Consider the following 25,444-nt stretch of genomic DNA (forward strand, 5'->3'; position numbering starts at 1 on the left):
CGACAGTGTCCAACCACAAGTTCATGTGTGGTCCAGCATGGGGGGTGGGGGGAAAACCTCTCCCAAGTGGGTGCAGAGAAGGGGCAGAGGGAAACGAGACAGCATTGAAAATCTTTCTCCCCAGGGCTGCATCTACCTGCTTGGCTTGAGTGAGTTTGTGTGGCAGGCAGGATGGTGGCGGCCAGATGCACCTTCTAGGCTCCAGTCATAGCCGCTCTGAACCTTTAGCAAGTGAATTACCCTTTTATGCCTTCCTACCCCGATCTGTAAGATGGGTTGGCACAAGGGTTACGAGAGTAATATGTGAAGAGCTAGACCACAGCCTGGCTGGATAGTAAGGCTAAGAGGAGGAAGTTATGCACTGAAGGCTCTAGACCCCAGTCACGTCCAGTGTGTAGGACCGGATACTGAGCCCCGAGGCTGCATGGGACTCACAGCCCCCCGTGGCTGCAACAGTGGACTCAGCTGACCAGCCCTTCTGGAGCGGGTGCAGGACCCACAGTGCTTTGTTCTTTTGTACCTGTTGGAGTCAAGTTCAATGGCGACTGGCATCCAGGGTGGGCGAGGCCTCCGTGAAGCTATCAACTCTGCATTCCACTTTTGGAGTTCGAGCCGCTGCACATCGTGAAAGGGCTGTTTCCTTTGGAAATTGTGTGCAAGGTGACCACGCGGTTTCTGTTGGTGGTTTCCGTTGGCAGACTCCTGCTGGATGAGGTCCACGTGGAGCAGAAACCACAGTTTAAAAACTCAACAAAAACCAAACCCATCCAGATTGAGTTGAATTCCGACTCGGGAGCCTGCTGAACGCAGTAGGACCGAGTGCCTGCGGGAGCAGACTGCTGCAGGTTCCCCTGCAGAAGTGCCTGACACCTGCCCCAGCCTGCGAGCAGTCCCGCTGGCCACCCAGCAGCTGTGCATTGCAGAGAGAGGGACTCGTTCTGCCCTTGCACTCGGGGTGGGACATGGGTGGGCAGGCATTCCCACCCAGCCCTAGAGGGGGCACAGCCCTGATCTGAGAATCCTTCATTGTTGCCTCCAAGAGCGGCATTTGAACAAAAACTTGTTGGTTGACGTGCCTGGGGTTTGCACCTGACCTAAGGGCCACCTTCCCCATGTGTCTGTGTCTTTACAGCAGTGGGAGTCGGGACGACCATGGCCATGACTAGTTAGGGGTGCATACAGGGTGGCTTTTACCCTGTGCTCAAGGGCAGGGCCCAACAGGCACAGACAGAGGTGCCTTATCCTCAGTGAGAAGCCAGGTGAGTCTAGTCCAGCGGTGCCGCACCTGCGGCCTCCTAGGTGGGGCGTGTGGCTGGGCAAGATGCAGTTGACACTTGGTGCTCCCCTGACGGCAGGCCCGGCACAGGAGCCTGCGGAAGGAGAGCTGAGAAGGGCTGTGGCGACCCCGCAGGACAGTGGGAGCCGAGAGGAGCTGGAGTGACTGTGGTGGGCCCGATTCAGAGTGCCCGCGCGTGGGTGGGAGTGCTGTGGAAGTGGCTCATTAGCTGACCCTTTGTCTCCTAGACCAGCGAGGGGCCACCTTGCCCTTCCCATTTGTTCTAGGGCCCGTTTCTCCCAGGGATCACAGAGCTGGCACCCCGTTAGCTTTGAGGAGCATTTAGAAGCCCTCGCCAGTGTTAAATGGCACAGCAGAGTGCCGAATCCAGATGGGACTTGCTCAGCTCTCTCAGGCCTGCAAGTTCTGGTCGGAGCCACTCTAGCCAAAGCCCTCATCATTCTCTTTCCACAGGTGTCAAGGCAGGTGTCCGGGGAGAGCTCAGGGCTGGTCTCATGATGGCGGTGGCCGTGGCTGGGGCAAAGGACAGCCCAGGGCAGGAATCATTGTCTCGCCTTTGAACCAGCGTCTCGTGTTTGGGATTCAGTTGAACTTGGGAAATGGTTAATGAACCTGTACAATGTACTTTCCCAATATTTTCTTTTCATTTTCCTGCTGTAAAAAGTCAATTTGACTTTCAAGAAGTTGGTGGTTGATCTTCCCTTTGTTCAGATTTGTTGCGACAGATGTAGGAGATTGAGTTAAACCTGTCATTCATTTCTTTTATTCAGCAAATATTTATTCAGCATTTTTAATGTGCTGAGAAGCAGAACCATGTTGCAGTCAGCTTCCACAAAGACCACAGTCTTGAAAACCTTAAAGGCCAGTCTTCCTCTGTCTTTCAGGGTCACTAAGAGCCAGAATGGAACCCTCGGGCAATGTGGGTGTTTTTGGTGTGTGTTTAAAGAACATAGCTGTGGGTCAAGCAAGCTAAAAATCCTACCCATTCCAATGATGTAATGGTTCTGAGATTAGTTAATTCCTTAGGAGGTTCTTTGTGTGTTTGTGCATCTGAAGAAGGAATGCAGAAACATTCCTGATAGTTTGGATTGGACCCGGGATGCATTGATGCTGATGGTTTGCAGTCGATAGTGGGCGGGGTCACTGCAGACCCCACAGCAGTGGCTGGATCTTGTTTGTCCCAGGTTTTTTCATTCCCAGCCCTGGGCGTCCAGCTCCATGTGGATCAGCCGATGGGCGGGAGGGCCCAATGGGGTCTGTTGCCCCAGGTTCCTAAGGGTGGGCCACCAGGCCTTTTTTTTTTTTTTTTTGCAAGGAGTTAATAAGAACCATTATTGAGTACCCCAAAGGGGGGCGTGACCCAAAAGGAAGTGAACGGGTTGGGAGGTTGGTTGACATAGCTCAATCCTGCTTTCAGAGGGGTTGACCCTGCCTGGTGGGGGCTTTTTACCCCGCCACGAGAAGGCTCTTGTTTTTTATCCGATCTCCACCTGAATAAACAGATCCGGAACATCATCTGCAGCCAGGCTGAGAATCTGCCAAAATCCCCCAGGGAACTGGTGAGTCACCAGCCGCCGAGGAAAGGAAGAGCGAGGGAGCAAGAGGGAGCAAGCGGACGACCTGCCTGTTGTGATTCTCATTTCCTGTCCAGCAAGTAGCCCGGGTCAGGCCCAGTCTCCTCAAGAAAACGGTCCGTTTGTGCAGAAGGACAGATGGCCTTGATTTTCATCTTGGTGAAGATAGCTTCAAACGAGAGCTTGTGGGAGGATGGTTACGTGGGACTCGTTTGGAGATGAGCAGGCTTTCTTCAAGTTGGCCCAGACGGACTCTTGTTTTGAGAATTTCCCTTGTCTTAAGCTGCTTCTGGCCTATTGATCCTGATATGAGTGCATCCAAATTATTTCCTGAGTTTCTCTCTCTCTCTCTCTCTCTCTCTCTCTCTCTCACACACACACACACACACACACACACACACACACACACACACACGGCTTGGTTGTAAGGAAGTAATTGTTTAACACTGGAACAAGATTCACATGCCATATTCTGGGGCCCCAGACTGTATTCCTAATGGTCTTTGCAGGGAAGGGGAGACCTGAGGGTGGGGGGGGGCATAGTTGGCTCTGAGAATGTGGTCAGATGAGAAGGTGTGAAATGGCACTTTTGGATGGAAGTGCTTTTCAGATTAATTTCTGCCCTGGAAGGTTGCTTTAAAAGAAAACCAGCAGCCTTTACTGTGGCTAAGAGGAGGCATGCCCTGTGACTGCACAGCAGTGTGTGCACTGCATGGCTGACAGAAATGCATTCACTTATGCACCAAGAGGATGTGTACAGGGAGACATGCTGCTATTCCTGCAGCTGCCTGCCCTTTGTATAACTCACTGTCAGTAAGCCTGCTATGCCGCGCTGCAAGAGCCACTGGCAGCCACCACCACCGCTGCAGACTACACCAACGCAGGCTGAAGGACAGCACAGGTGGAAGAGCACCAGTACAAGAATCAGGCACAATTAATCAAAATGAGGACGAGTGACAACAGGGAATGGAAGGTGGAGGGAGGAGGCTTCCTGGGTGCTAGAGATGGTCTGTGTGTTGATCTGGGCAGTCATGAGCTGGGTGTATTCAGTTCTTAAAAGTGCATTCAGCCCTGGACTGGCAGTTTTTGCACAGAATAGAATGCCTATTGTATTTCAGTGAACATGTTGAGCACAAAGTCATGACCAGCACCCGACCTGTTTGGGTGATGCTGCCTTTTTAGAAGATGGAGAAACGGCTTCATGCGGGGTCTTGAAACAACATCTTTTGGGGTTTTCAGTAATGCCAGGGGGCTTCAGTTTTTTTTAAATGGAAATGTGAATTAAAAGGGTAGTAGAAAACTTTCACCACCTTTCTGAAGACAATCCCCTCCCCTCAGTATGTAGGAAGCCCCTATAAGTAGACATCAGGGCATTGTTGCCCACCACTGAGTTTTTTGCAGGAATCAGTAATACCAGGGCCAATCGTTGCCTCCAATTGTGCGATTCTTCCTGTTTGGGATACACAGTTTCATGGTATCCCCTGTTGACATTTACGGATGCAGGCTCACCCTCACCTGTTTCTATCTGAGCTCTAGATGCCTGCTGAGTGGGGATCAGGGAGGCAGGTGTTAGGGACAGAGCCATATTAAGATCAGAGGCTGCAGGAGAGTTCTGTGGGGGCCCAGAGGGCTGGGTGTGGGGTTGATTTGCTGGGCTGCCATGATGTCTCCGGGAGTGGAAGGGACTGGTGGCAGGTGTGTGAGCATTTCCCCCCCCCCCCACCCCACCCCCAACGATGCAGGGCTATAGTGTATGAGGCTATAGCTGACCCAGAGGTTCAGGTGAGGCAAAATGCTGTAATTTGATCTCGAGGTAAAATTATGGCAAGAGCCTCACTCTGGGAGCAGACAGTGAGGACCGGAGGGCTGTGCCTGGGGGTGAGGGTGGGGGTGTTCGTGCCATCGAGTTGGTTCTGACTCAGAAGTACCTTCTGTACCACAGAGCAAAGCACCGCCCTGTCCTGCGCCAGCCTCACGATTGTTCTTAAATTTGGGTCCATCGTTGCAGCCTTGTGTTGAGAGGCTTTCTTTTTCGCAGCCCCTCTACTGAGTATGATGTCCTCCAGGGACTGGTCTCCACTGACAACTTGTGCAACGCGTGTGAGATGAAGTCTTGCCATCCTTGCCTCTAAGGAGCACTCTGGCTGTACTTGTTCCGAGACACATTTGTTTGTTCTTCTGGCAGGCCATGCTGCCTTTCGTATTCTTTGCCAGCACCGCAATTGAAACCTAGCCATTCTTTGCGAGTCTTCCTTATTCAATGTCCGACGTTCGTTTTGCGTATGCCGTGGCTTTGGGTCAGGAGTGCCATCGTCCTCCGAGCAGCCTGTTTGGCGGTAGCAGTCATGAGCTGGCTGACTTCCCCGTTTGGGTCTCATTGGTAAAACTAGCAAGAGTAAGGGGCCCAGCAGCCCTTGGTGAGGAACGAGGTCTATTTTAAGTCTGGCTGTAAATCCCAGTGGTAGGTTCAGTGGAACAGGTGTGTTCTGTTCTTAGTTAGCCTGCCTTCAGTGCAGGGGTGGGGGGAACCTTTTCTCGGCCGACGGACATTTGGCTATTTATTACATCGTTTGTGGGCCATACCAATCAGATGGTTAGTGAACTCACCCCTAGTGTGGTGGCCGTAAGTGCCTCTCTCTTGTGAGCCGTGCGATGTTAGCTGGGTATTGATGACTTTGTAGGCCTTCAGACTGCGGGTCAGACGGGCCCCATCTCTGCTTTTAGTGCAAGCAAAGCAGAGCCTTGTCAGTGGTTTCAAAGTGGCACAGGTAACAAGTGAAGGTGAGTGACTTTGTTGTGAGTAAACGTGGTTTCTGTGGTTTCCAAGTGAACACAAGTACATATAACATTAAAGGGCTGCCCGCCCCCCCTCCGCGCCCGCCCCCCCTCCCGTCAGGTGTCTGTAACCTGGGCGCTGCCCGTACAGGACGGGTCTTTTTCTGTTAGAGTCTTGTGTGCTTACTGGGCTCCGCTAGCTCTTCGTGTGGATTTTAAAAGAAAGTAGTAGCAACACAGACTTTGTGCATTTCACTGTCTGAAGAGGTGGACAGTGTGTCCGTGGGAGATTACTGTGGCTGATTATCTGCTGTGGCTCCAGGGCTGCTGCTGTCGGCTAAGTTAACCACTACACACACAGACAAACACACCACCCACACCACCCCTCGCCCTCAGCTGGGGCGGGGGGGCTGAGGCAGTCTGTTCCTGAAAAACGTCACTGTCTCTGAAGCCCGAGGGTCACTGGGAATCAGAATGGACACAGTAGCAATGGGTGGGCTTTTTGCGGGGTATGGTAAGGGGTTGGCGCATGGGCTCTGCGGAGAGGAAAACGGAGTTTTCTCGGGTTTTAGACCAGGACCAGTTGGCTTCAGTTGATTTCAACTCATGGCGATCCCAAGTGTGTCAGGGTAGAGCTGGGCTCCCTAGGGTGTTCAACGGCTGTGGCCGCTCAGACATGATTGATGTACCCGGTAGACTCGAAGCACCAACCTCCCTGCCAGTAGCCAGCTGTATCAGCTGTATGCGGCCATCTGGACGCCAAACCCGGTGCAGAGGAAAGGTTGAGCCACAGCGCTGTCCTTCAGATCTGGGTCCCTGCCCAAGGGAACCCAGTGCACGGCTCCTGTGGTGTAGCCCAGGACTGCCCAGCGCCCTGGAGCGCACGTGCCCGTCTCCGGGACTGCTCTGTGCCACCGGGGCTGCTCTGTGCCACCGCGGCAGGCCTGAGCAGCCGTGACGGGGCTGAGGGATCCACAGAGCCTCTGCGCCCACTGCAGGCCCTCCCCAGGCGGGCCTGCCGCCCCGTGGACGCAGGAACCAGCTGTTACCATCTGACCCTCCGAGGTCCGGATGCCTTTGATCTCCTTCTTCCTGCTTGTTAGCTGTGACCTCAGAGCGTGTACACTCCTAACAGGAATACCTTGTCAAGCGGCGCTCACGGACCGTCACTGACTGCAAGAAGGCTTAGACAAGGGTTTCAAATGCCTCCGTCTGGCTTACGGTCTAATTTCACATCGGCTCTGCAAACGTAACCAAGCGGGGAGAGCTTATCTTGGGTGCCCTTTGCCTTTGAAGACTGGTTTTATTTTTGAAGCCCGTAACAGGTGTCGGTTTAATAGACTTCTGCTGTATTAAGTTCTCCTCACCCCAGAGGGCAGCCCAAGGTGTAAGCTGACACTGCCGATGGAGGCGCGTGCCACGTGACCTGGCCAGCAGGTGCTTTCCCCGGGGTGGCCCCGAACCTGCAGAGAAGCTGGAGTGTCCTCTGCAGGGGCCAGGGAGAAGTAGTATGCACCGCACTGCCCCCGCTTCACCCTCTTTCTGTTAACGAAGTGGGGGCTCGGTGCCGCTTTACAAACTGCCTTGAAGGCAGGTCGGTGAAACTGTGTCAGTGAGGCTGAGGACTAGGCTGCCCTCACTGAGGCTTAGCCTGACGGCCCAGCACAAAGTCATGACTTAGGCAGGACTCTGGGAAGCTGGCATCAAAGCACGAAGCCAAAGAGCCAGCTGGCCAGCATGTAGATGTAGCCACGGTTTATCGCTGGGAGAGGCTCCCCCCTTCCCCACTGGAGTGGTGCCCCCACTTCCTGTCGTGGGATCTCCAGCTAGTTCTCATTCTGAGCTTCGGGTTCCTCCCCTGTAGAGCTAACGGCAGCCACCTCATTAGACTCCCACTGTAAGAGCGAGTGTGGCTCTTTCCCGGAACCAGAGGCCTGGCATGATGACCACCTGGCTCACGTGGGGCATTAAGCACGTGGACAGCCTCATCGAAGCAGAACACCAGCAGGTGTCCACTTGTTCACTCACTGGCCATGTCCTCTAACCCTGAAGGATCTGGCGAGGAGGAGAATGTACTGGCCCGGCCTGAGCTGGGGTCACAGCAGACGTCAGCCTTTCCGCGTGCCGCTCAGACTGTGGGTTTGAGCCTGTTGGGCAGCAGTGTGGCTCCCTGAGGCCGCCCGGGCCCGTGACAGCTTCAATGGGTGTTTTCATGTTTGAAGCTGAAAGGGGCGGTGTGTGTGTGTGTGTGTGTGTACACGCACGTATGTACACCCGTGTGCATTCTCGTGTCCCTGCGAGAGGAGCATCTCCTGCCTGCCTGCATGGACTTGTGGCAGAGGGCTCCCTCATCCTACTGTGTTCTCATGCGTTCTCCAACATCCTTTACCAGTCCCTGAACTAGGCCTCAATATCTGGTCAAAGGAGCCACCATGCCCTACCCCACCCCCAACTAAGTGCTGTGTCCTGTGGACCCAGGCACATGGGTTCCTGCTCTGGTTGGGGAGGGGAAGCCATCGAGGTGCGTGGTTAGCTTTCTGACTTGCAGGCACAGCAGCGCTGTGCAGAATGTACTTGCCCCCAGCTAGCTGTGGACAGGGCGGCGGGGCTGCGCTCCTGCAGTCTGCTTCCAGGGGTAGTCCTGCCCAGTGGCACAGTGCTCTCACCTCACCTCCTCGCATTGGACTCGCTGCCCCTCTGTGTGTCCACCTAAATGCTGGTCGTTCCAAATCCAGACTCGGGCTCACAGTCATGGAAATCCTTCCCTTGAAATCCTCCCCTTGACTCTCATTGTTTTGTGACTCAGCCAACCAATGCTGAACACGTGTTAAGGTCCCATACCATCCCAGTGGCTGAAGACACAGCAGTGACCCAGACAGACAGGTCTCCACCTCTTCCAGCCACATTCTGGCCAAGTTGATACGTTTCATGTAAGAAAGCAGCAACATGCAGAAGTGCATCAGATATTAACAAAGGACCACTGGAGGAAAAGCAGACAAGCTGTGTGTTTGCTGGGAAGTGCGTGTGTGCCTGTGTGTGTGTGTACGGGGGGTGGCTGGGGAAGACCTCACTGGGAAGGTGGGATTTGCATAATCAGTGTGATCCCTGGGGGAAGTGCAAGGGTCCTGAGGCAGGACCAGCGAGGGCAGCAGGATTGTGGGGAATGACGCATTCGTTCCTCAGTGAGAAGCAGCCCTCATCCAGTGTTGTGTGTGACTCTAAGTGTGCTCCCCAGGACGAGACGATGCTACATGTAGGCTAGGGATGTCAGATGACCCAGTAGGCAGAACAGTCTTGTGGAAAAGTACCCCCCCCACCCAATCTAGTCACTCTTCACTTGTACCACCGTGATGTAGATTTCCAATGGGCAGCATCACCTGTGTGGCCTTGTCTGCCTGCTCTGCCCGCCCCCTTCCTCCGGGCAGACTCCTCTGGAGGGGCCTCCTGGTGCCAGGCTCCGTGGTTCCCTCCACCCCGCCGGGCGCGATGGCGTCTCATCTCCATGGCGCTGCTCTTGCTGCAGTGGGAACGTATCCTGGCATGTGAACAAGACCGGTCTGCCTCCAGCATCCTTTATCCAGAGTTGGGGCCTGGGACCTGTTGGATTTAGTTAATAACAGACTGAAAGAAAGAAGAAAAAAGACAAGGAGCTGGTGGGGGAGGCAGGGGCCGGTGGGTGGGGGCCTTCCCAGGGCTCACAGCTGTCTCACCCATGCCACCGGGCACCTGTCCACACTCTGGGTCCACGTACCCCTTCCTCCTGTACTCAGGCCCCTGGCCCTGGCTGCCAGTGCTGCCTTCACAGTCCTGGAGAAGGCCCAGGTCTGTAGCCCTGATTTCCTGTGCTTTCCTTCCCACACTTTCCATCACAAAGGCTTTCTCTCCCTTTCTTTCCCAGTCAGAGACTGAAGAGCTCAATAAAGCACTGGAGGGGGGAGTAGCCATGGGAAGGGCGAGGGGGTGATGGAAGCCATCCCAGCCTCATTCCAGGGCGCCCTCTTGTAGTTGTGCCCTTGTAAATGGGGATCCCAATCCAGGGCCTGGGAGACTTATTGGGGGGCAGTGGGGGACAGAGAAGTAGCCCGGGCTTCTGGGAAGAAGGCCTTGTTTGTGTTTGTTGGAAAAGATCTGCTCAAGTGTTTGTTTAAAGGAGATGCCACTGGGTAAGTGACGCCTGGCTTGCTTGTGCTGCGTTCACAAATGGTTTGATTGGCCGGTGCCGCTGAGACTTCTGCAGAAACTGGCCAGAGTGATGCTGCTGGAACCCAGCAGAGCCTGCCGCATCTGAGTACTGCCAGGCAGCGCCACCCCCGCCAGGGGCAGTTCCTCCACCTTGGGTTAGCATTTTTCTTTGTCCTGATTGATCAATGTTGGGTAGTTGGTTTGATTGTGGGTTTGACCAGGGGGCAATTTCCGAATCAAAACCAAACTCACTGCTATGGAGTTGATGCCAACTCACAGCGACCCTACGGGACAGGGTAGAACTGCCCTGTGAGCGTCTGAGATTACGACTCTTTATGGGGAGTAAAGAGCCTTTCTTAACCCCCTCAGAGCTGACCAGTGGTCTCCAATGGCTGACCTAGCTAAGCGTCCCCATGCATAACCACTACGCCATGCCCCCAGAGCTCTGTGAAGGGGGATTTAAGGTGGGGCATTCTCTTTTATGAGTCAGATTGTAGGCACTCAGCAGGTGCTGGGCTGGGGTTATAGGCTAGACCAGCTTGTCTCTGGTGAGAGGCGGTTCCCGTTGTTCAGATGGGGAAACTGAGACACGGAGAGCGAAGGCACAAAGCTGTTGAGTAAAGCCAAGAGGCTCAGGGGAGTCCAGGTTTCCTGTGAGATAGTCTGTATTTTGTCCTCCTTTGTATCTTCCAACCCCCTGTCCCCAAGGAGCCCTCATGTGACTGTGGGCTAGGCCACAGGCTGGCAGTTCAAATCCACCAGCTTCTCTGCGGGAGGGAGATGAAGCTGTGGCCGTGAGTCTGGTCGTGGGTTTGGTTGGGCCTGGGTGCCTGTCTGTAGGCCGGGCTCAGGGTCGGGCGAGTGAAATGAGTGTGCGGCCTGAAATGTGGTGAGTGAATGAGGTAGGTGTGGCATGGTGCGCGCTGCTGGCTGAGCTCTGGTAGTTGAGGGAATGGGACCAGGCTCTGACGATGGCCATGAGGTTACGCCAAACGAGGGGCCCACGGTTACTCCGGCACATCCTTTATGGTAGATCCGATGTTCTCGGCATGTCATGCTGCTCTATGCGTGGTCCCCTGTCACCACTGTTGCCCTCGGGCTTTGCTTAAGGCTTTGACCCAGAAACTCAGCGACAGAAGGGACAGAAGGTGCCACTTCGTGTGACACGCAGCCAGTTTATAAAACCTCGATGCAGAGAGAAATGGGACAACATCATGTTTTAAAACCGCTTCTTAGAGTTTGTCCCAGTGGCTACTAACTCAGAGGTTGACAGTGCACGTCCACAAAGATGCACCTCAGAAGGAAGGCCCGGTGATGAGTTCATTGAAAGCCCCGTGGAGCTCAGTTCTAGCCTCCAACACCCCGCCACCACAAGCCCGCGTCACCTCCATGACAACTGCTGCTCGGGATGGTTTATTCGCAAGAGCAAACCACCGTGTCGCTTCTGGCGTGTTTCCAGGCAGCACAATAAGGTTCGCAGTGTGGAGAGGAGGCGGCTGGAGGAGTACCTTGCCTTGGAAGTGTTGGACCTGAGCGCCAACAACATCACGGAGGTCCGGAGCGGCTGCTTCCCCCATGGACTGCGCATCAAGGAGCTGTAAGTGTGGGGCCCCCACTTCCCCAGCATCCAGGTCTGTAGAGCAGGAGCAGGGTGCCCCTCGCTGAGGTCTGTGGGGGCAGTGCCAGGGCCCACGCCCGTGCCTTCTCCTCTCCGAATCCCTACAGCCTGGTGGCTGGCCTATGGGACATGCTGCTCAAAGAGAGGAGCTGGGAATCAGACAGGCCCCCTGGACCACTCAGCCTGTTTTCTTTCCTGTTTCTGGCTGCCTCCCGGGAAAGCTGGGCAAGAGTTGAGGGGTTCATCTGGTTCCTGTCGGAGGGAGAGGTCTCTGAGGAGCCTTACCTTATCAGGTACTCTGCTCACCGTCCCAGGCCAGGCCTGTGTGCCTAGCCGGTGGACAGGGCAGGTTCTCCATCTGGTATGTTCTCTGCACCTTTCAGGTTTTTTCCTTGGTCTCTTCTCCCCCATCAGAAAGTAGACGGGAAGTTTGAACGTTAGTGTCTGTCCATGCCCACGTGCCCTAGGCTAAAGGTGATTTGGGGAAGGAACCACATGCTTCTGGGTGGAGATCGGATCGCATGACACCATGCCCGGGGAGTTTCACAGCTACTTGGCTGGTTGAATGGCCTGTGTGACCCTCCTCAGACCCCCCACAGAGCTGCTGCATCGGCAGGCCAAGGCCCTGGGAGCAGATGTGGGCCTTCGAAAAGGTGCCCAGCCGCCACCAGACACTTTCTTGTTTGAGACAGAAACCACCAGTTTCTGGGACGGAAGTCAGTGGCTTCCCTCCCTGCCTGAGAGCAAGAGGCAGACCCTGGCCAGTGTCTCCTCATCACACAGATAGTCAGTCCACCACATCTGCAAAGCATCCTGGTGTGCCCCATGCCGAAAAGCCAGAAGTGCCTGTCCCCCCTGTGGGAAGCTCCCCATGGTTTGTGATCTTCCTGCGTACTCCCCCATGCCCAAGACTCTGTATGTGTTTAAAGAGAGGTCCTAAGAGGGAACGCTGCCCCAACAGCCCCTCTCCTCTCTTCTTCCTTCTCCCTCCCTTCTCTAATTATAATGTATCTGAGGTCAAACACATGTACAAGGTGCATACATGCCCTCTCTGGATTCTTAGAGGATCCCTGAGAATCCACCATCCTGTAAACACAGATACCCGCGAGATACTGCTTGTTCTCTGCTGAGCGTTTTCAGGGGATGTTTCAGAATCGTTGAAGTGAACTGACTTCTACGCATTTTCTGTTTAAGTCCTAAAATAAGGGTTAAGTGAAAAAGAAAGACCGTGTACCCAAACGATCAGATCTACCCTGGCCCTGCCACTCGGTTGACCTGCTGCCTCGCAGGGCTTTATTCCCCGGCCACGGCGGCGTGGGGAGGAAGCCCCATGCCCGGTGGTGGGCCGGGGTGGAAACCAGGCTTCCCTCGAGGCCCCTGGGACAGCTGGGGGCCAGGATGGTGCTCACGGGCAACCTGGCCCTCTGGGTAGGTCTTGTTTTCGCAGCATGGCTGGGTCTGGGGTGTGTGCCCAAAGGCGGAAGGCCCCTACTAAGTGCTACACTTTCTCCTCTGAATCATGCCAGCAACCTGGCCAGCAACCGGATCGGCACCCTGGAGCTGGGAGCATTTGATGGTCTGTCACGGTCGCTGCTGACGCTGCGCCTGAGCAAAAACAGGATCGCTCAGCTTCCTATGAAAGCCTTCAAGCTGCCCAGGCTGACACAGCTGTGAGTGTGGCTGCCCACACTTTATGGGGCCAGATTCCCCCGAGGGCTTAGTACCCAACGCCACCCCCCTCCCCTCCTCAGTAAAGCTGGGCATAAACCATCATTAATGGTCCCTGGCAACATCTCATCAAAGCGAATCAGGCGCGGGGTCTGGTGCCTGTGGGCTGCATCATATCGCCGAGTGTGAATGCCTGTCTTCGCCGCCCGGCACGTTCCCAAACCGAGTGAGGAAGTCGGCTGGATTCCTGACCCACTAACACGTGGGCTGTGGGCTGTGGGTCCAGCCCTTGCCGATCTGAGAGGCGGAGTTCTGTTTAAAAGGCCCCATAAGGCCTCTCCCTGCGACCAGCAGTGTGCCCAACAATTCCCAAAAGGAAGTGACTGGAGTCAGAGGTGGAGCGAGAGGCAGGCTTCACAGGGGAGGTTGATTTGTTACGTTGTCAAGGTTTTTACATCTGGCACATTTGTGCGGAAGCAGTCTGTGTTCGGGTGCAGGATAACTTCTAACAACCAGACACAAATAAGGTCTCTGTGCCCAAAGGAATATGGGAGATTGGGTTGAAACAGACCAAGAAAATTTACACAAAAGAATTTAGTTTCACTGAAGATCTGAACCATGTTCCCTATTTGCAAAAAGGTAAAACAAAACAGAATAGCACGCAGCTCTGGCTAGTGGACACAGAACAACAGAATTGCCACACTCACAGCAGGTTGGGGTGGACCCAGCTCACCTGCCTGTGGGCCCCCCACCTTACAAGAGCAGCTGTGGTCCTGCTCACTCTAGTCCTTCAAGCGGGTCTGGTCTGTGTGCCCGACTTTGTCGGGCAGAGTCATGAGCCACTGCAGGAATATTGGGGGAAATCCAAGGGCTTTCCGATCAACCCTGCGTGCTCCTCCACCCCTTCCTCCAGCACTGCCAGCCCACCCAGACTCCTTAAGCTCGACTCAAGGCTAAAACACCTGCTTCCTGGGTGTTTGCTTCACACCCCCATACATGCTAACAGCCCCCCCCTAGGGAGGACCAAAAGGCGGAAGCCTGCTGGGGAGTTCATGCCCATTCCCCAGAGGCTTGACTCCGAGGAGCCTTTCAGGTGGTGCTTCAGCCACTGCGTCACTAGGGCTCCCTCCATAACCAGTTCTGCTGTTCATGCTGGGACTGCAAAGTGGGATTGTCGTGACACCCAGTGGGCTGACCCTCCCTGGCTTGAGGATTTCCACTGCGAGCTAGGCTCCCGTCACCTTACCCTTGAAGGAACCCCCACCCCATTCCCAGCAGTCTTTTCAGAGCTGTGAGCAGCTGGGCTGGAGGTGTCCCTTCCCTCCCTCTGTTGAAGTGGTGGCCTGCTCGGTGTCAGTCGGAGATGTGGGCTCAGCTCCGGGCATTGTCCCTGGGGCAGCTCAGCCGGGACAGTGGGAATGGGCAGCGTAGGGTGTGTACATCGGACACTCTGAACTGATGGTCTGCTCCTGCCCAGGGACCTGACTCGGAACCGGATCCGGCTGATCGAGGGCCTGACCTTCCAGGGACTCGACAGCCTGGAGGTGCTGAAGCTGCAGCGCAATGCCATCAGCAAGCTGACAGACGGCGCCTTCTGGGGGCTGTCCAACATGCACGCGCTGTAAGTGCCTCCAGGCGCCCTCCCCTGCGGGCTGCCTGTGCGAGCATGCACCCCCTTATCTGGCAAGGGGCACCCTGCTCTGTGTGTGACTGTGTGATCTTTAGCGGGGTCTATCCTGTGCTGCCCAGCTCGGCACAGTCACTGGGGCCTGGCAGGTGAGGGAAGCCTTGGTGGGAGATGGTAGTGGATTAGGCCAGGGAAGTCGGTTGAGGGATATGGGCGTGGGGACCATCTTGTTGGCCTGCTTTTGCCGTGAGGGTGGGCTCCCACAGCTGACCCTCCCCACATCTCACACACACACACACACACACACACACACACACACTCCTTTGAATTTGTCACTTTTACTGGGGAGGCCTGGCAAGGGGTCAGGCCGTCCTTGGCTGGGGGTGTGGGGGGTGTGCGCGCCGTGTCGAGAAGCAGGGCATTTGCCACACTGGTGTCATGCACGTGTTGAGCACTTTGCCCTCAGCCCTGTGTTAACTCCCGACTTGCATTTCTCACTCCCTGTCGCCAGCAAGTCAGAATTTAAGCCCAAGTCATCGAAAGCAGGGGACCTTAGCCTGCTTTGAATTCTGTTCCCTGCCCCCACCCCCATTGGTCGCCCCGCTGTGGAAGAATCCTTACAAGACACTAGGTTCTCCCTTGACAATTTTAAGGACTGTCTCCTATCTTCTTTCCACTCCCTTAGTGGGTGCTGCTCACGCACCACGCTGTCTTCTCGGAACCACTGCCCCCTTGCTTACTGGGCCACTCCTTTGGTCATCATAAAACAGCCCCTTCCAGGAAGCCTTGTCCAGTCCTCCGGATGTTCTCAGTCTGCCCAGGCCCTTTGCATGCACACACGCACACGTGCACACGGCTGAGAGAGCCCACCCCTCAGTTCTCTGGGCACTGTCACGTCCTGCACCTGGTGGCTGACAGCAGCACGCGGGCCGGGCTGTCTTCGCAGGCACCTGGAGTACAACAGCTTGACAGAAGTGAACAGCGGCTCCCTCTACGGCCTCACGGCCCTGCACCAGCTCCACCTCAGCAACAACTCCATCTCCCACATTAACCGAGACGGCTGGAGCTTCTGTGAGAAGTTGCATGAACTGTAAGTGTCCCCTAGAGCCCAGAAGGCTCTAGGGAGCTGGGGAGGCTTGGATAAGGGAGGGAGCCCAGCCTGGCCCTGGTAGTGCAGTGGTTACGCATTGGACTTCAGGTTGAAACCACAGCTGATCCGAGGGAGAAAGGCAGGGCTTGCTTTCTACTTCCTTAAAGAGTGGAAGCCGATAGGGGCAGCTTTCCTCTGTCCTGTGGGGTTGCCGTGAGTTGGATCGACTCAGCCTGGCAGTGAGTTGGGTTTGGTTTAGGGCAGTGGTCCTCAACCTTCCTACTGCCAGGACCCTTAAATACAGTTGCTCATGTGGTGGTGACCCCCCAACCATAAAATTGTTTTCCTTGCTACTTCATCACTGTCCTTTTGCTACTGTTATGAATCGGTGACCCCTCTGAAAGGGTCGTCCGATCCCCAAAGGGGTCTCGACCCCCAGGTTGAGAAGGGCTGGTTTAGAGGGAGGTCCCTACCTGCGGGAAGCCCCAGAGGCTAACCTGGCGTCTGGTTGGCTTTTCATCTCCAAGATTGCTGCTGTGAAGCTCTGTGGATCGGTTCCACCTCCTGGGGACCGTCTGCACAAAGAGCCAGCACTGCCCTCTGACACGAGGGAGACCCACCCACACGTCTAGAGCGGCCCTGGGGGACGAGTAGAAGTGCCCTGTGGGTTTCCAGGGATGGAGAGAGGAGACTCATTCCCCACTGGGAAGGCAGGCTTTGCGCCTCCTGGTTTATCCTACTGTGCCACAGGGACTCCACCGAGCACCACTTGCTCCTTGGTGAGAGAGGTGGTCTGGGCTCTGGTGCAGAGGGGAGGATTTGGGGCAGAGATGGCCTGTGACCTGGAGGGTGGAGCAGCTCTGTTCACCGTCCTTCTCAGACAAACCAACAAGGTCCCTTGTTTACATTTCATTGGCCGGTGGGGGGCAGTTGGGAAAGTGTGTATACCTTTCTCAAGTGTCCCTGTCCCAGGTCCAGGACTGAAGTCCGGAGCTGGTGCCTGGGGTTTGCTGGCTGGTCCTCCTTAGCAGATGGGTCTTAGCAAGCGAGAGGCTGGCCTTCTCTTAGTCCAGTGCTCAGCGTCTCACGGCAGAGAGCCATCACTTACAGAGCACCTTGCCCTTTCCTGTCTCTTGAACTTAGCAGGCAGACTGGGGCCAGGGCTGGGGCTGGGGGCTGGCTCTTACTTCCAGCTGGTGCTTCTGTGCCTCCGTGCTCCCTTTTCCTCCTTAAACACGCGCTTACAGGCCGGGCCATGGTGTTTCAGTAAATCCACCATTATCTGATTCAAAAATCAAGAGTCCAGCCTCTTTCTTTCCTGGGAGAGAGGGTGTTCTATGTGGGGTGGGGCAGGGTGTCCTCTTGTATTTAGCTTCTTGGGCACATCAAGGCAGTATGGACACCTGAGTTTTCACGTGGCACCACTTGAGCTCTGATAAGATTTACCTGGGCTGTGCCAACATTCACATCTCCCTTGGGAGCGTCCCCCCAAAACTCACTGCCATCGAGATGCCGACTCGGAGAGGTTTCTGAGACACTAACACACTATGGAAGTAGAAAGCCTGTCTTTCTCCATGGAGCTGCTGATGGTTTTGAAGTGCTGGCCTTGAGGATCTCTGCCTGATGCATACCTACTATAGCACCAGAGCACCTCTAGGCTGTGTTTTTTTGTGGGCCAGGGCTGGAAGTGGTGGGGAAGCAGGGGAAATCATCTTGGTACCCTGAGCCTGACCAGTGTAATCATGGGGTTCCCTGGGTCTGTGGTAGCAGAGGGTGTGTACACCCCAAGGCGGAAGCTGTTCAGGCCAAGAATGCTGTCTGCTGTTCCCCACAAAAGGAGCAGAGTAACATTTTGCTCAGAGCCCGATTTAGGATTGCCTTTTCCTTGAGCTGAATTCTGTAAATGCAGGTGAGGGTGTACTTTTGACCAGCTGCCATGTCTGTGTGATGACTTATTGCTCTAGGAGTGAAGCATGTATCTCCCTGAAGTCTTACAAAAATTCATCAATCTTCCCTGAGTTTATTTTCCTTCTTCCTGCCCCAGTCCACATTTCCCAGTTTTCAAAGACAAATGACATGTACCAAGTTGCCAGCTGGGTGCTGTGTCAGCCAGCCAGAAGTGGCTGTGGGAAGCCAAGGGTGCGGTTGTTGGGGTCTACTCCCTGCCTGGGTGCAGGCAGTGGGCCACTCTGGAAGCTAATTGAGGTGCCAGTAAGGGAGCCGGGCGCATAGCATTACATTGGGGCCTAGCGTTACCCAGGGAAGGCTCCAAGGAGCAGAGCTTATGGTGCCCTCTGCTGGCTGATTTGGGGAGGCTAAGCTGCTGGGCTGTGGATCTTGTGCAGGGCAGGGCGACCAGCCAGGGGCCCCAGCATGAAGGAATTAGGCCCTGAGCGGGTTGTGCGACCCATGACCCTATGCAGCCCTTACAGTTTAGTGGTTCTCGTCACGGGTTGGTCTGTGTGGATTTGGAGCCTCTAGTGGCATATCCCTGGGTACTTAAGGGAGAGAGCGTGTGTGTGTGTGTGTGTGTGTGTGTGTGCGTGCGTGCGTGCGTGCGTACACAGTGTGCCTTCCCACTGAGACTTGGTGCCAGGGGCTCCATACCCAGGAGCCCGCGCTGACGCTTGCCTCCCTCCTCCCGCAGGGTTCTGTCCTTCAACAACCTCAGCCGGCTGGACGAGGAGAGCCTGGCCGGCCTGAGCAGCCTGAACACCCTGCGGCTGAGCCACAATTCCATCAGCCACATCGCGGAGGGCGCCTTCAAGGGACTCAAAAGCCTGCGTGTCCTGTAGGTCCTGCTCTGAGAGGCTGAGGGAAGCAGGAAGGGGGCGGGAGGGAGCAGACCAGCCACTGTACTCCTTTCTATTCCGTCCTGGGCAAAGGCCTGCTGCCAACCGGCCTGCTGCCAACGGTGCAGAATCCACAATCCACTGAAAGGGTGCCGGCTGAGAAGAGCGGCCCTCGCTCCCTTGCAGGGCGCTGATGCAGATAGTTGAAAAAGCGGCTGTTAGCACGTGGTCATTCTTCCCACAGTGCGCCTGCTGAACGCTGGGGTCCTGGGTGTTTTCATCAGGCAGTGACTGGGGCCTGTTTGCATTTGAACCTCTCCAACACACACCTGCTGTGTGCCTGCTGGGGCTGGGAGTTCTGCCACCTTCCTTATGCCTCATTAGGAGTCACTTAACAGTGTGAGGCTGAGAACAGCCATCTCCCTCTAGGTCCCTAATTAAGTGGGGTGTCAGGAAGTTAAGGCAGGATGCTTTTCTGGAACGTCCACCATAAAACTTGTCAATTGTTGCCTTTTCAGGACTTCCAGGTGGCTGCTGGCATAAAGCCCAAAAAGAGGGGCAGAGGGTTTCCCAAGGAGAGTGGGCAGTGGCTCGCTTCAGGAGGATGAGGTGGGGCGAGCCATGGCTTCCGCATGAGCGAGGGGCTGTTGCCGGGAGCACCAGCGCCCAGGTACCCGGCCGGCCAGTTCACAGGCTGCGCAGCCGCAACCTGGGCCGGATGAGTGGGAACGGGCGCCAAGGAGAGCACAGCCTCTTCCCGCAGCTCGCTCTTAAAGGTCACAGCAAGCGCTGTGCCCCCTCCCCGCTCCACTGGCCGGGGGCAGGGCAAGAGGAAGCTCCTGGGCAGTTGGAGCGGGCTGAAGGTGAGGTGTCTGCTGGGGCCTGGCCACCAGGTGTGGTGGGAGTTGGGGGAGGAAGCTGACTCCAGAGCCTTGTGATTCATGCTGCTGGAGGAGACTGGGCCTAGGGCTCCGCCGCCTCCCTCTGGCCCTGGCAAGCAAGTGGGTCCTAAATCTGACTCGACACCCAGAGGTCCTTGTGGCCCAAGTCCGTACTTGCAGTACGAGGGGATGCAGGCCTGGGTCCAGGACCACTTGTACCACAGAGGTGGCCCTGAGGCGGCCCTACCTTTGCTCACTTTCACGTGCCTGCCAGCCTCCTGGTCCAGTGTAGAGAAGTCTGTGTACACGTGCACACACACAACTCCATTGTGACCCTGGGGAAGCTTCACATGTGAGCCTGGGGACAGCCATGCTGGAGAGCAGACCTCCCAGGGGGCGGGGTGGCCCTGCCCCCCTCCCCCCCAGGCACCCCTTACTCTGGGCAGCTTCCTTGTGTTTGGCTGTAAAGAGGAAGCTTCGCGTGAGCCCCTCCCCTTCGCATTAATGCAACACGTCAAAAAGAGATGAACTTGGGCTGGATGATGAGCTCTGTGTCTCCCCAGGGACCTGGACCACAACGAAATCTCGGGCACCATCGAGGACACCAGCGGCGCCTTTATGGGGCTGGACAACCTGAGCCAGCTGTGAGTGCCCCAGGGCGCCGGCCCCTCCTCCCACCCCCCACCCCCCATGTCCTTGCTTGCTTGGGTGGAGGAAGAAAGAAGCAGCTCACCTCACCGCTGTCAGTGCTCCACTGCTGCCTAGGGCCTTGCTTTCTGTGGGCCCGAAGACCTGTGTCCCCAGCCCATGGGCTCTCCTCTCCATGCACTGTGACGGGCTTGAGTGCAGCCAGATTTCGTGGTAGTTCTTTGCACCAAGGAACCTTGCTCTCTGACTCAGTTTATGGGGATTGTGTGAAATGGTGGAGTGTCGAGAAACTTGATGGCTTTTAAGGCTTTGGTGCTGTGTTGTCAATCCTAATTATAAGTGGAAATAGGCATTACCAAGAACAATAGGCAACAGCTAGTTCAGGTAGCCCCCAGCATAGGCCACCTGCCCTGTAGGGCACGTGTGCTGTCTAGCAGGGAGCAGGCACCTCTGCCCACAGCCACGCAGGATCAGGATTGGTTGGCTCCAAAGCTCGCTCTCCCGTCCTGGCCCACGGAGCATACATGGGTGGTGGCTCACTGTGTGCCAATCACTCAAGGGGATACTTGGAGGGGCTGGGTGGACAAGTTGAGTACTCCCATGTGTTACGCCCTCTCCCCCCCATGATACCCCTGAGATCACTGGGCCCCTGGCTGTGACCTAGGGATGGACAGAGGTGAATTATGAGGTGGAGCCTCTCCATTTCCACAGGGTGGAAGGCCAGCAGGATGGCCCTCCTTGCTGGCAGAGGAAGGGTTGCCCTGTCATGGCTGCTCCCATTACTGCCAGCCTCCCCCAGTAGCGACTAGGCCCTTGAGAGCCTGTCGCTGAGCTGTACGGTAGATGTGGGTGAGGCGGTGATAGGTGACTTGACTTTACGGGGCTCTTGGAGGAGTCAGGCCTCGGCTTCCCTCTGGCCCGCCACAGCTCGCCCATCTGCAGCAGCCTTCGGTAGATGTCAGCACCAACCAGCCTCAGCTCAGCCCCTGTCCCACGTGAGAACCTAGGAGCCCGCTTCCACCTAACAGGGTGATGACAACCCATTTCCTTGGGTTCTAACTCCATCGGTGACCTGAAGGCACTGAGAATGGCTCCCTAGGGTTCCAGGACTGTGCCCCTTTCCCTGCATTAGTGAGAATGTGCTTTATTGTCTTGTCACTACTAGAAAGAACAGCCTGCCTTCATCGTAAAGGAGGTCAGTGTGACTAATATTTAATGCATGAAGTAAAGCCTTTTCCTGGGCCTAGCTGATGGCCAACTAAAGGAGGTAGTGCAACGAGAGTCTGCCAGGTCTCTGGAGCATACTGGCCCCCGCCACGGCAAGGTGGGGTCCAGTGCCCATGTGCTGCCCAGCCTGGCCGGCTCTGTGGGTAGGAGTATCGATCCGGGTGGCTACTGGGTTTCTGGGGCTGGTTAATTTTATATGGAATCTTTCCGAACGAGAGAGGCTAGTGAGGTCGTTTTCACATGCACTCTGCCCGCCTGCCTCAGAGAGACTAGCGAAGGGTCCTTGGCCTCAATGCCCTGCACCCTCCAGAGGCAGAAAACAGAGCAGGCTTTGTCTGAGGGCTGAATGAGGCTACTTCAACAGAGGGGTTGGTGGAAGGCAAGGGGGCTGTGAAGGGCAGGGGTCCCGGAAGTGGCCCTGGGCATGGAGTGAGAGAGACCTGGGCTCCCTGTTATTGGCCACTGTTCTGGTGTGAGCCTGGCCCGGCTGTGTTCCTAGTGCAGGTGCCCCCTGCTTTTCGGAAGCTCGCTTAATGCACTTTGCACACTGGCCCCTTTTTACCAACCAAGGAACTCCGACCAAGAGGGCTGGAGAGTGAGACGTGTGCTGAGTTTGTTTGCAGGGCTCTCTGAAGAGTCCTTTTCCAGGTGATGTCCCAGGCTGCCCTGGTGCCTTCTGTTCTCTTTTCTGCCCTGGGGTGTTGCTGGGCTTGCCGTTTTTTATCCTTTGTGGGCCCTGATCCTAACACAAGCCCAGCTCTCTCCCTACCAGTGAGGGGCCAACTTGCCTGGCTCCCCAGGAGCCAGCCCGATTCTGAGCACTCCCGGGAGTGCCGGAGGAGCCTGTGGCGATGGGGCACCCTGGTGGGCCTTCAGCAACAGTCTGAGCGGGGCAGCTGTTGCAACCTGTGTCCCCCAGCTCACCCTCTGCCCCTCAGAGAAGTAGGGTGCCCTAGCGGTTGGCAGCATATTTGCTGTGTGTTGGCAGATGGTGGCTTCTGAGAACACTTGGGGGGGTAAGCTTGGAATTGCATAGAAGAGAGAGCCCCCTGCTTGTGAATGTGTAAAGCAGGGGTTACAGGCCTTGGGCAATGGTGGGGGATGGGGTTTGGTGATGCCCTGTGGGGAAGACTTGCACCTGGGCTGTAATGAACCTCGGACCTCCTGCCATCCTATAAAAGCTGGAGTCTTGTTGAGAGACCAGGTCAACCCCAAGGAAATGCAGGTCCCCACCCTGCCTGCCAACATGGCCGGCCTTCCGGGCCATCCTGATGCACGCCTTTTCTCCTGTGTTTGTGGGGAAGCTATACCCTGGAATGCAGGTTTTAAATGGGGCAGCAGTTTCAGTTTCTGAATTCCTTCTGGCTCCCTTCCTCTGTGAGACCCCTCCCTTCCAGCCCTTGGGTGGTCCTTGGAGATGGCCTGGGCACAGTGATTTCCACTTGCCATAGCAGAGGGTCTTCTTTAGGGGAGATGGTGCATGCAATTCCAGCCTGTCATCACAGCAAAATTCTAACAAAGATCAAAGTATTTCATTTCAGAGAGGGGAAGGCACGCACACTTCCGCCCCTTCATCTTAGCACAGCACAGATTCCCACCTGCGTCGTGCTGGACAGACGTATCAGATAGCACGACCCTAATTGTGTATTCTCTTTCTTCCCACCCCCCTCTCCTTGCCCTTTCGGGGTGTTTGGAAACTGCAGGACTCTGTTTGGAAACAAGATCAAGTCCGTGGCTAAGAGGGCCTTCTCGGGGCTGGACAGCCTTGAGCACCTGTGAGTATCGTGCCAGCCCTGCCAAGATGCGAATGTCCGGGAATTCTGCTACAAGTTAATTGCATCTTTGTAAACCGAGAAATGGGCTGTGTGGAAGTGCCAGCTGCTTCCTTCTCATTAAAAGGCAGCTTCAGCTTTGGCCTTTGTTTTTGCCTGTGCAAAAAACCCCCAGCTAGCTCCAGAAAATGTGGTACTCGGTGGGCTCCCAATTCATACAACTGGTATTTGGAGAAATTACTGCCCCCACCCCACCATTGCACCCTCATAGCCCCCCCAAGGGCCATGTTTACTGCCATGCTGACACCTCAGCATGTGACCCACCAATTCAAGCCCCACCCCCTGCTCCTGATTCCGGTTTCTCTGAATCAGCAGGCCTCCCCCATGCTGTGCAGGGGCTTGGGTCAATGTGTGGAAATGACAGCCCCCCCAGATGGGGTTTGGCTCATACCTGTGACTCGGAAATCCTCAGGTGTCTGCCTCACAGATGAATTGTTTAAGGGGTGGCTGACCCTTAAAGGGACCTGGGATTTCTCTTGGTGAGTGAAGCGTGTTCTTTTTCAGGAACCTCGGCGAGAATGCGATCCGATCTGTGCAGTCCGACGCCTTTGTGAAGATGAAGAATCTCAAAGAGCTGTAAGTACCTGGGGCTCTCAGGAGCCTGGAGTGTGTGAGAGTAAGATACTCCTGTAATGCAGCCATACCTCCCTTTGTGTAATAATTGTCTAGTTGTAGATCCTTTCCCCCAAAATGCCCCTGGGGACTAGTTTTGGACCAGGGCCTCCGCAGACTTTCCCCTAAAAGGCAGCACAGCACATGTGTTTCTGTCCTGACCGCTCACCTCTGCTGCTGTAGCAGAAGGCAGCTGGAGACAGGATGCAAACGAGTGGGCGTGACTGTGTGTCATTATAATCCTACCCCCCAACTGGGCAGCAGCCCCAGGCTGCTAACCTCCCTTCAAAAACATGAGAATTAAATTCTTCTACAAAGTAGATAATCACTCCTTTAGTTATAACATTAACCTTTTGAGTTTGCTTAAGCAGTGGTTCTCAACCTTTTTATATGTATATTTCCTCACGTTGTGGTGACCCCCCAACCATAAAATTTTTTGTTGCTACTCCAAAACTGTAATTTTGCCACTGTTATGAATCAGGTGACCCCTGCGCAAAGGGTCGTTTGACCCCCAAAGAGGTTCCTGACCCACAGGTTGATAAACACTGGCTTACAGCAAGTTGCCTTCTCTAAAGAGCACGATGGTCAGAGATAAGGGATGGCCATGTCTTTGTGGTGATGGGTAAACTTGCACCTTGTCGAAGGTGACAAGGGCTGGACAGGCTCCAGCAGAGTGGCCACACCCGACCCTCCTTTCCCTTTCCCAGAGGAGAACCTGATTCCTTGGGGGTGACTTTGGGCTCCTCCAAATGTTGACAGGATGGCAGCTGCCATTCTTGTGTGCCGAGTAGGCAGGCGGCCCTGCGACCCCAGTCTGGAAAACTCCAGCCAGGCTCCCGGTGACCCTCTCTGGGTGAGGAGAGGATCTGACATTGTTTTCTGAGAGAGTCAAGTGTCTCAAGATAGAAGGCTTTTTCTTGGAAGGGCCATGCTTTTCAGATACAGTGTTTGAACTTAGTAGCTAGTTCCGTGGCACTGGAGGGCTGACTGTTTGGTTTCAGACCATCTGAGGAGGGTGGGTGACGTGAGAGTGTTAAGTACACTCGCAGGTTCGGTGCTTCTCTCTGAAACTCTTCACAGAGTACGAATGGGATTCGATGGGAAGAGGGAAGAAAGGGGCTAGCAGATACTCTTCTTTTTTTGGCTTGCCTGAAAATTACGTTTTCCTGAGACGGTTTTCTGATTGTGAAGAACTAGGTCGGCCCTTGGGCCCCACGTGCCTCTGCAGCTCTGCCTGGCTTTCCCGGCAGGCTCTACATGTACCCAGCTGTGGCTGGCCCTGGCCCAGGCCTCAGATGGAGAAGATACGGTTAATTCCATTGGGTCATTTTCTTCGTTCCTTGGATCAACGCAGTTGTACTGGCCACTTAGTCCTCCTCTGGGTAAATTTCCACAAGTGATTAGAAACACACGGTGTGAGCCAGCGAGCTTGGGATGGCTAGGGGTGGCGGGCCTGGAAAGGCAGAGCCTGTGTAGCTGAGGAGGCTGTGCTTTGACTTAGTGGGAATCTTTGAAAGCTCGGGTGTACAGTGCCACTAGCGAGGCTTTCAACGTAGCCTTGACCTCGATGCGGGGTCAGAGGCGTTTGTCAGAGTCCTTTTGGCTCCTCACCCGGGCTGCA

General features: G+C 55.4%; 1 protein-coding gene across 1 annotated transcript in view; it reads left to right on the forward strand.

The window, feature by feature from the left end:
- Nucleotides 1–25,444, forward strand: part of LRIG1 (leucine rich repeats and immunoglobulin like domains 1) — a 105,197-nt gene that overhangs the window by 73,683 nt on the left and 6,070 nt on the right. Inside the window, exons 6-13 of the mRNA XM_045290123.1 lie at nt 11,288–11,425; nt 12,973–13,116; nt 14,592–14,735; nt 15,688–15,831; nt 18,479–18,622; nt 20,068–20,148; nt 23,083–23,154; nt 23,716–23,787. Of these exons, the coding sequence (XP_045146058.1) occupies nt 11,288–11,425; nt 12,973–13,116; nt 14,592–14,735; nt 15,688–15,831; nt 18,479–18,622; nt 20,068–20,148; nt 23,083–23,154; nt 23,716–23,787 (939 nt within the window). The remainder of the gene's footprint in view (nt 1–11,287; nt 11,426–12,972; nt 13,117–14,591; nt 14,736–15,687; nt 15,832–18,478; nt 18,623–20,067; nt 20,149–23,082; nt 23,155–23,715; nt 23,788–25,444) is intronic.

This window comes from Echinops telfairi, unplaced genomic scaffold (assembly GCF_000313985.2).
Source record: "Echinops telfairi isolate 266 unplaced genomic scaffold, ASM31398v2 ScPeMD7_31;HRSCAF=116, whole genome shotgun sequence".
NCBI lineage: Eukaryota > Metazoa > Chordata > Mammalia > Afrosoricida > Tenrecidae > Echinops > Echinops telfairi.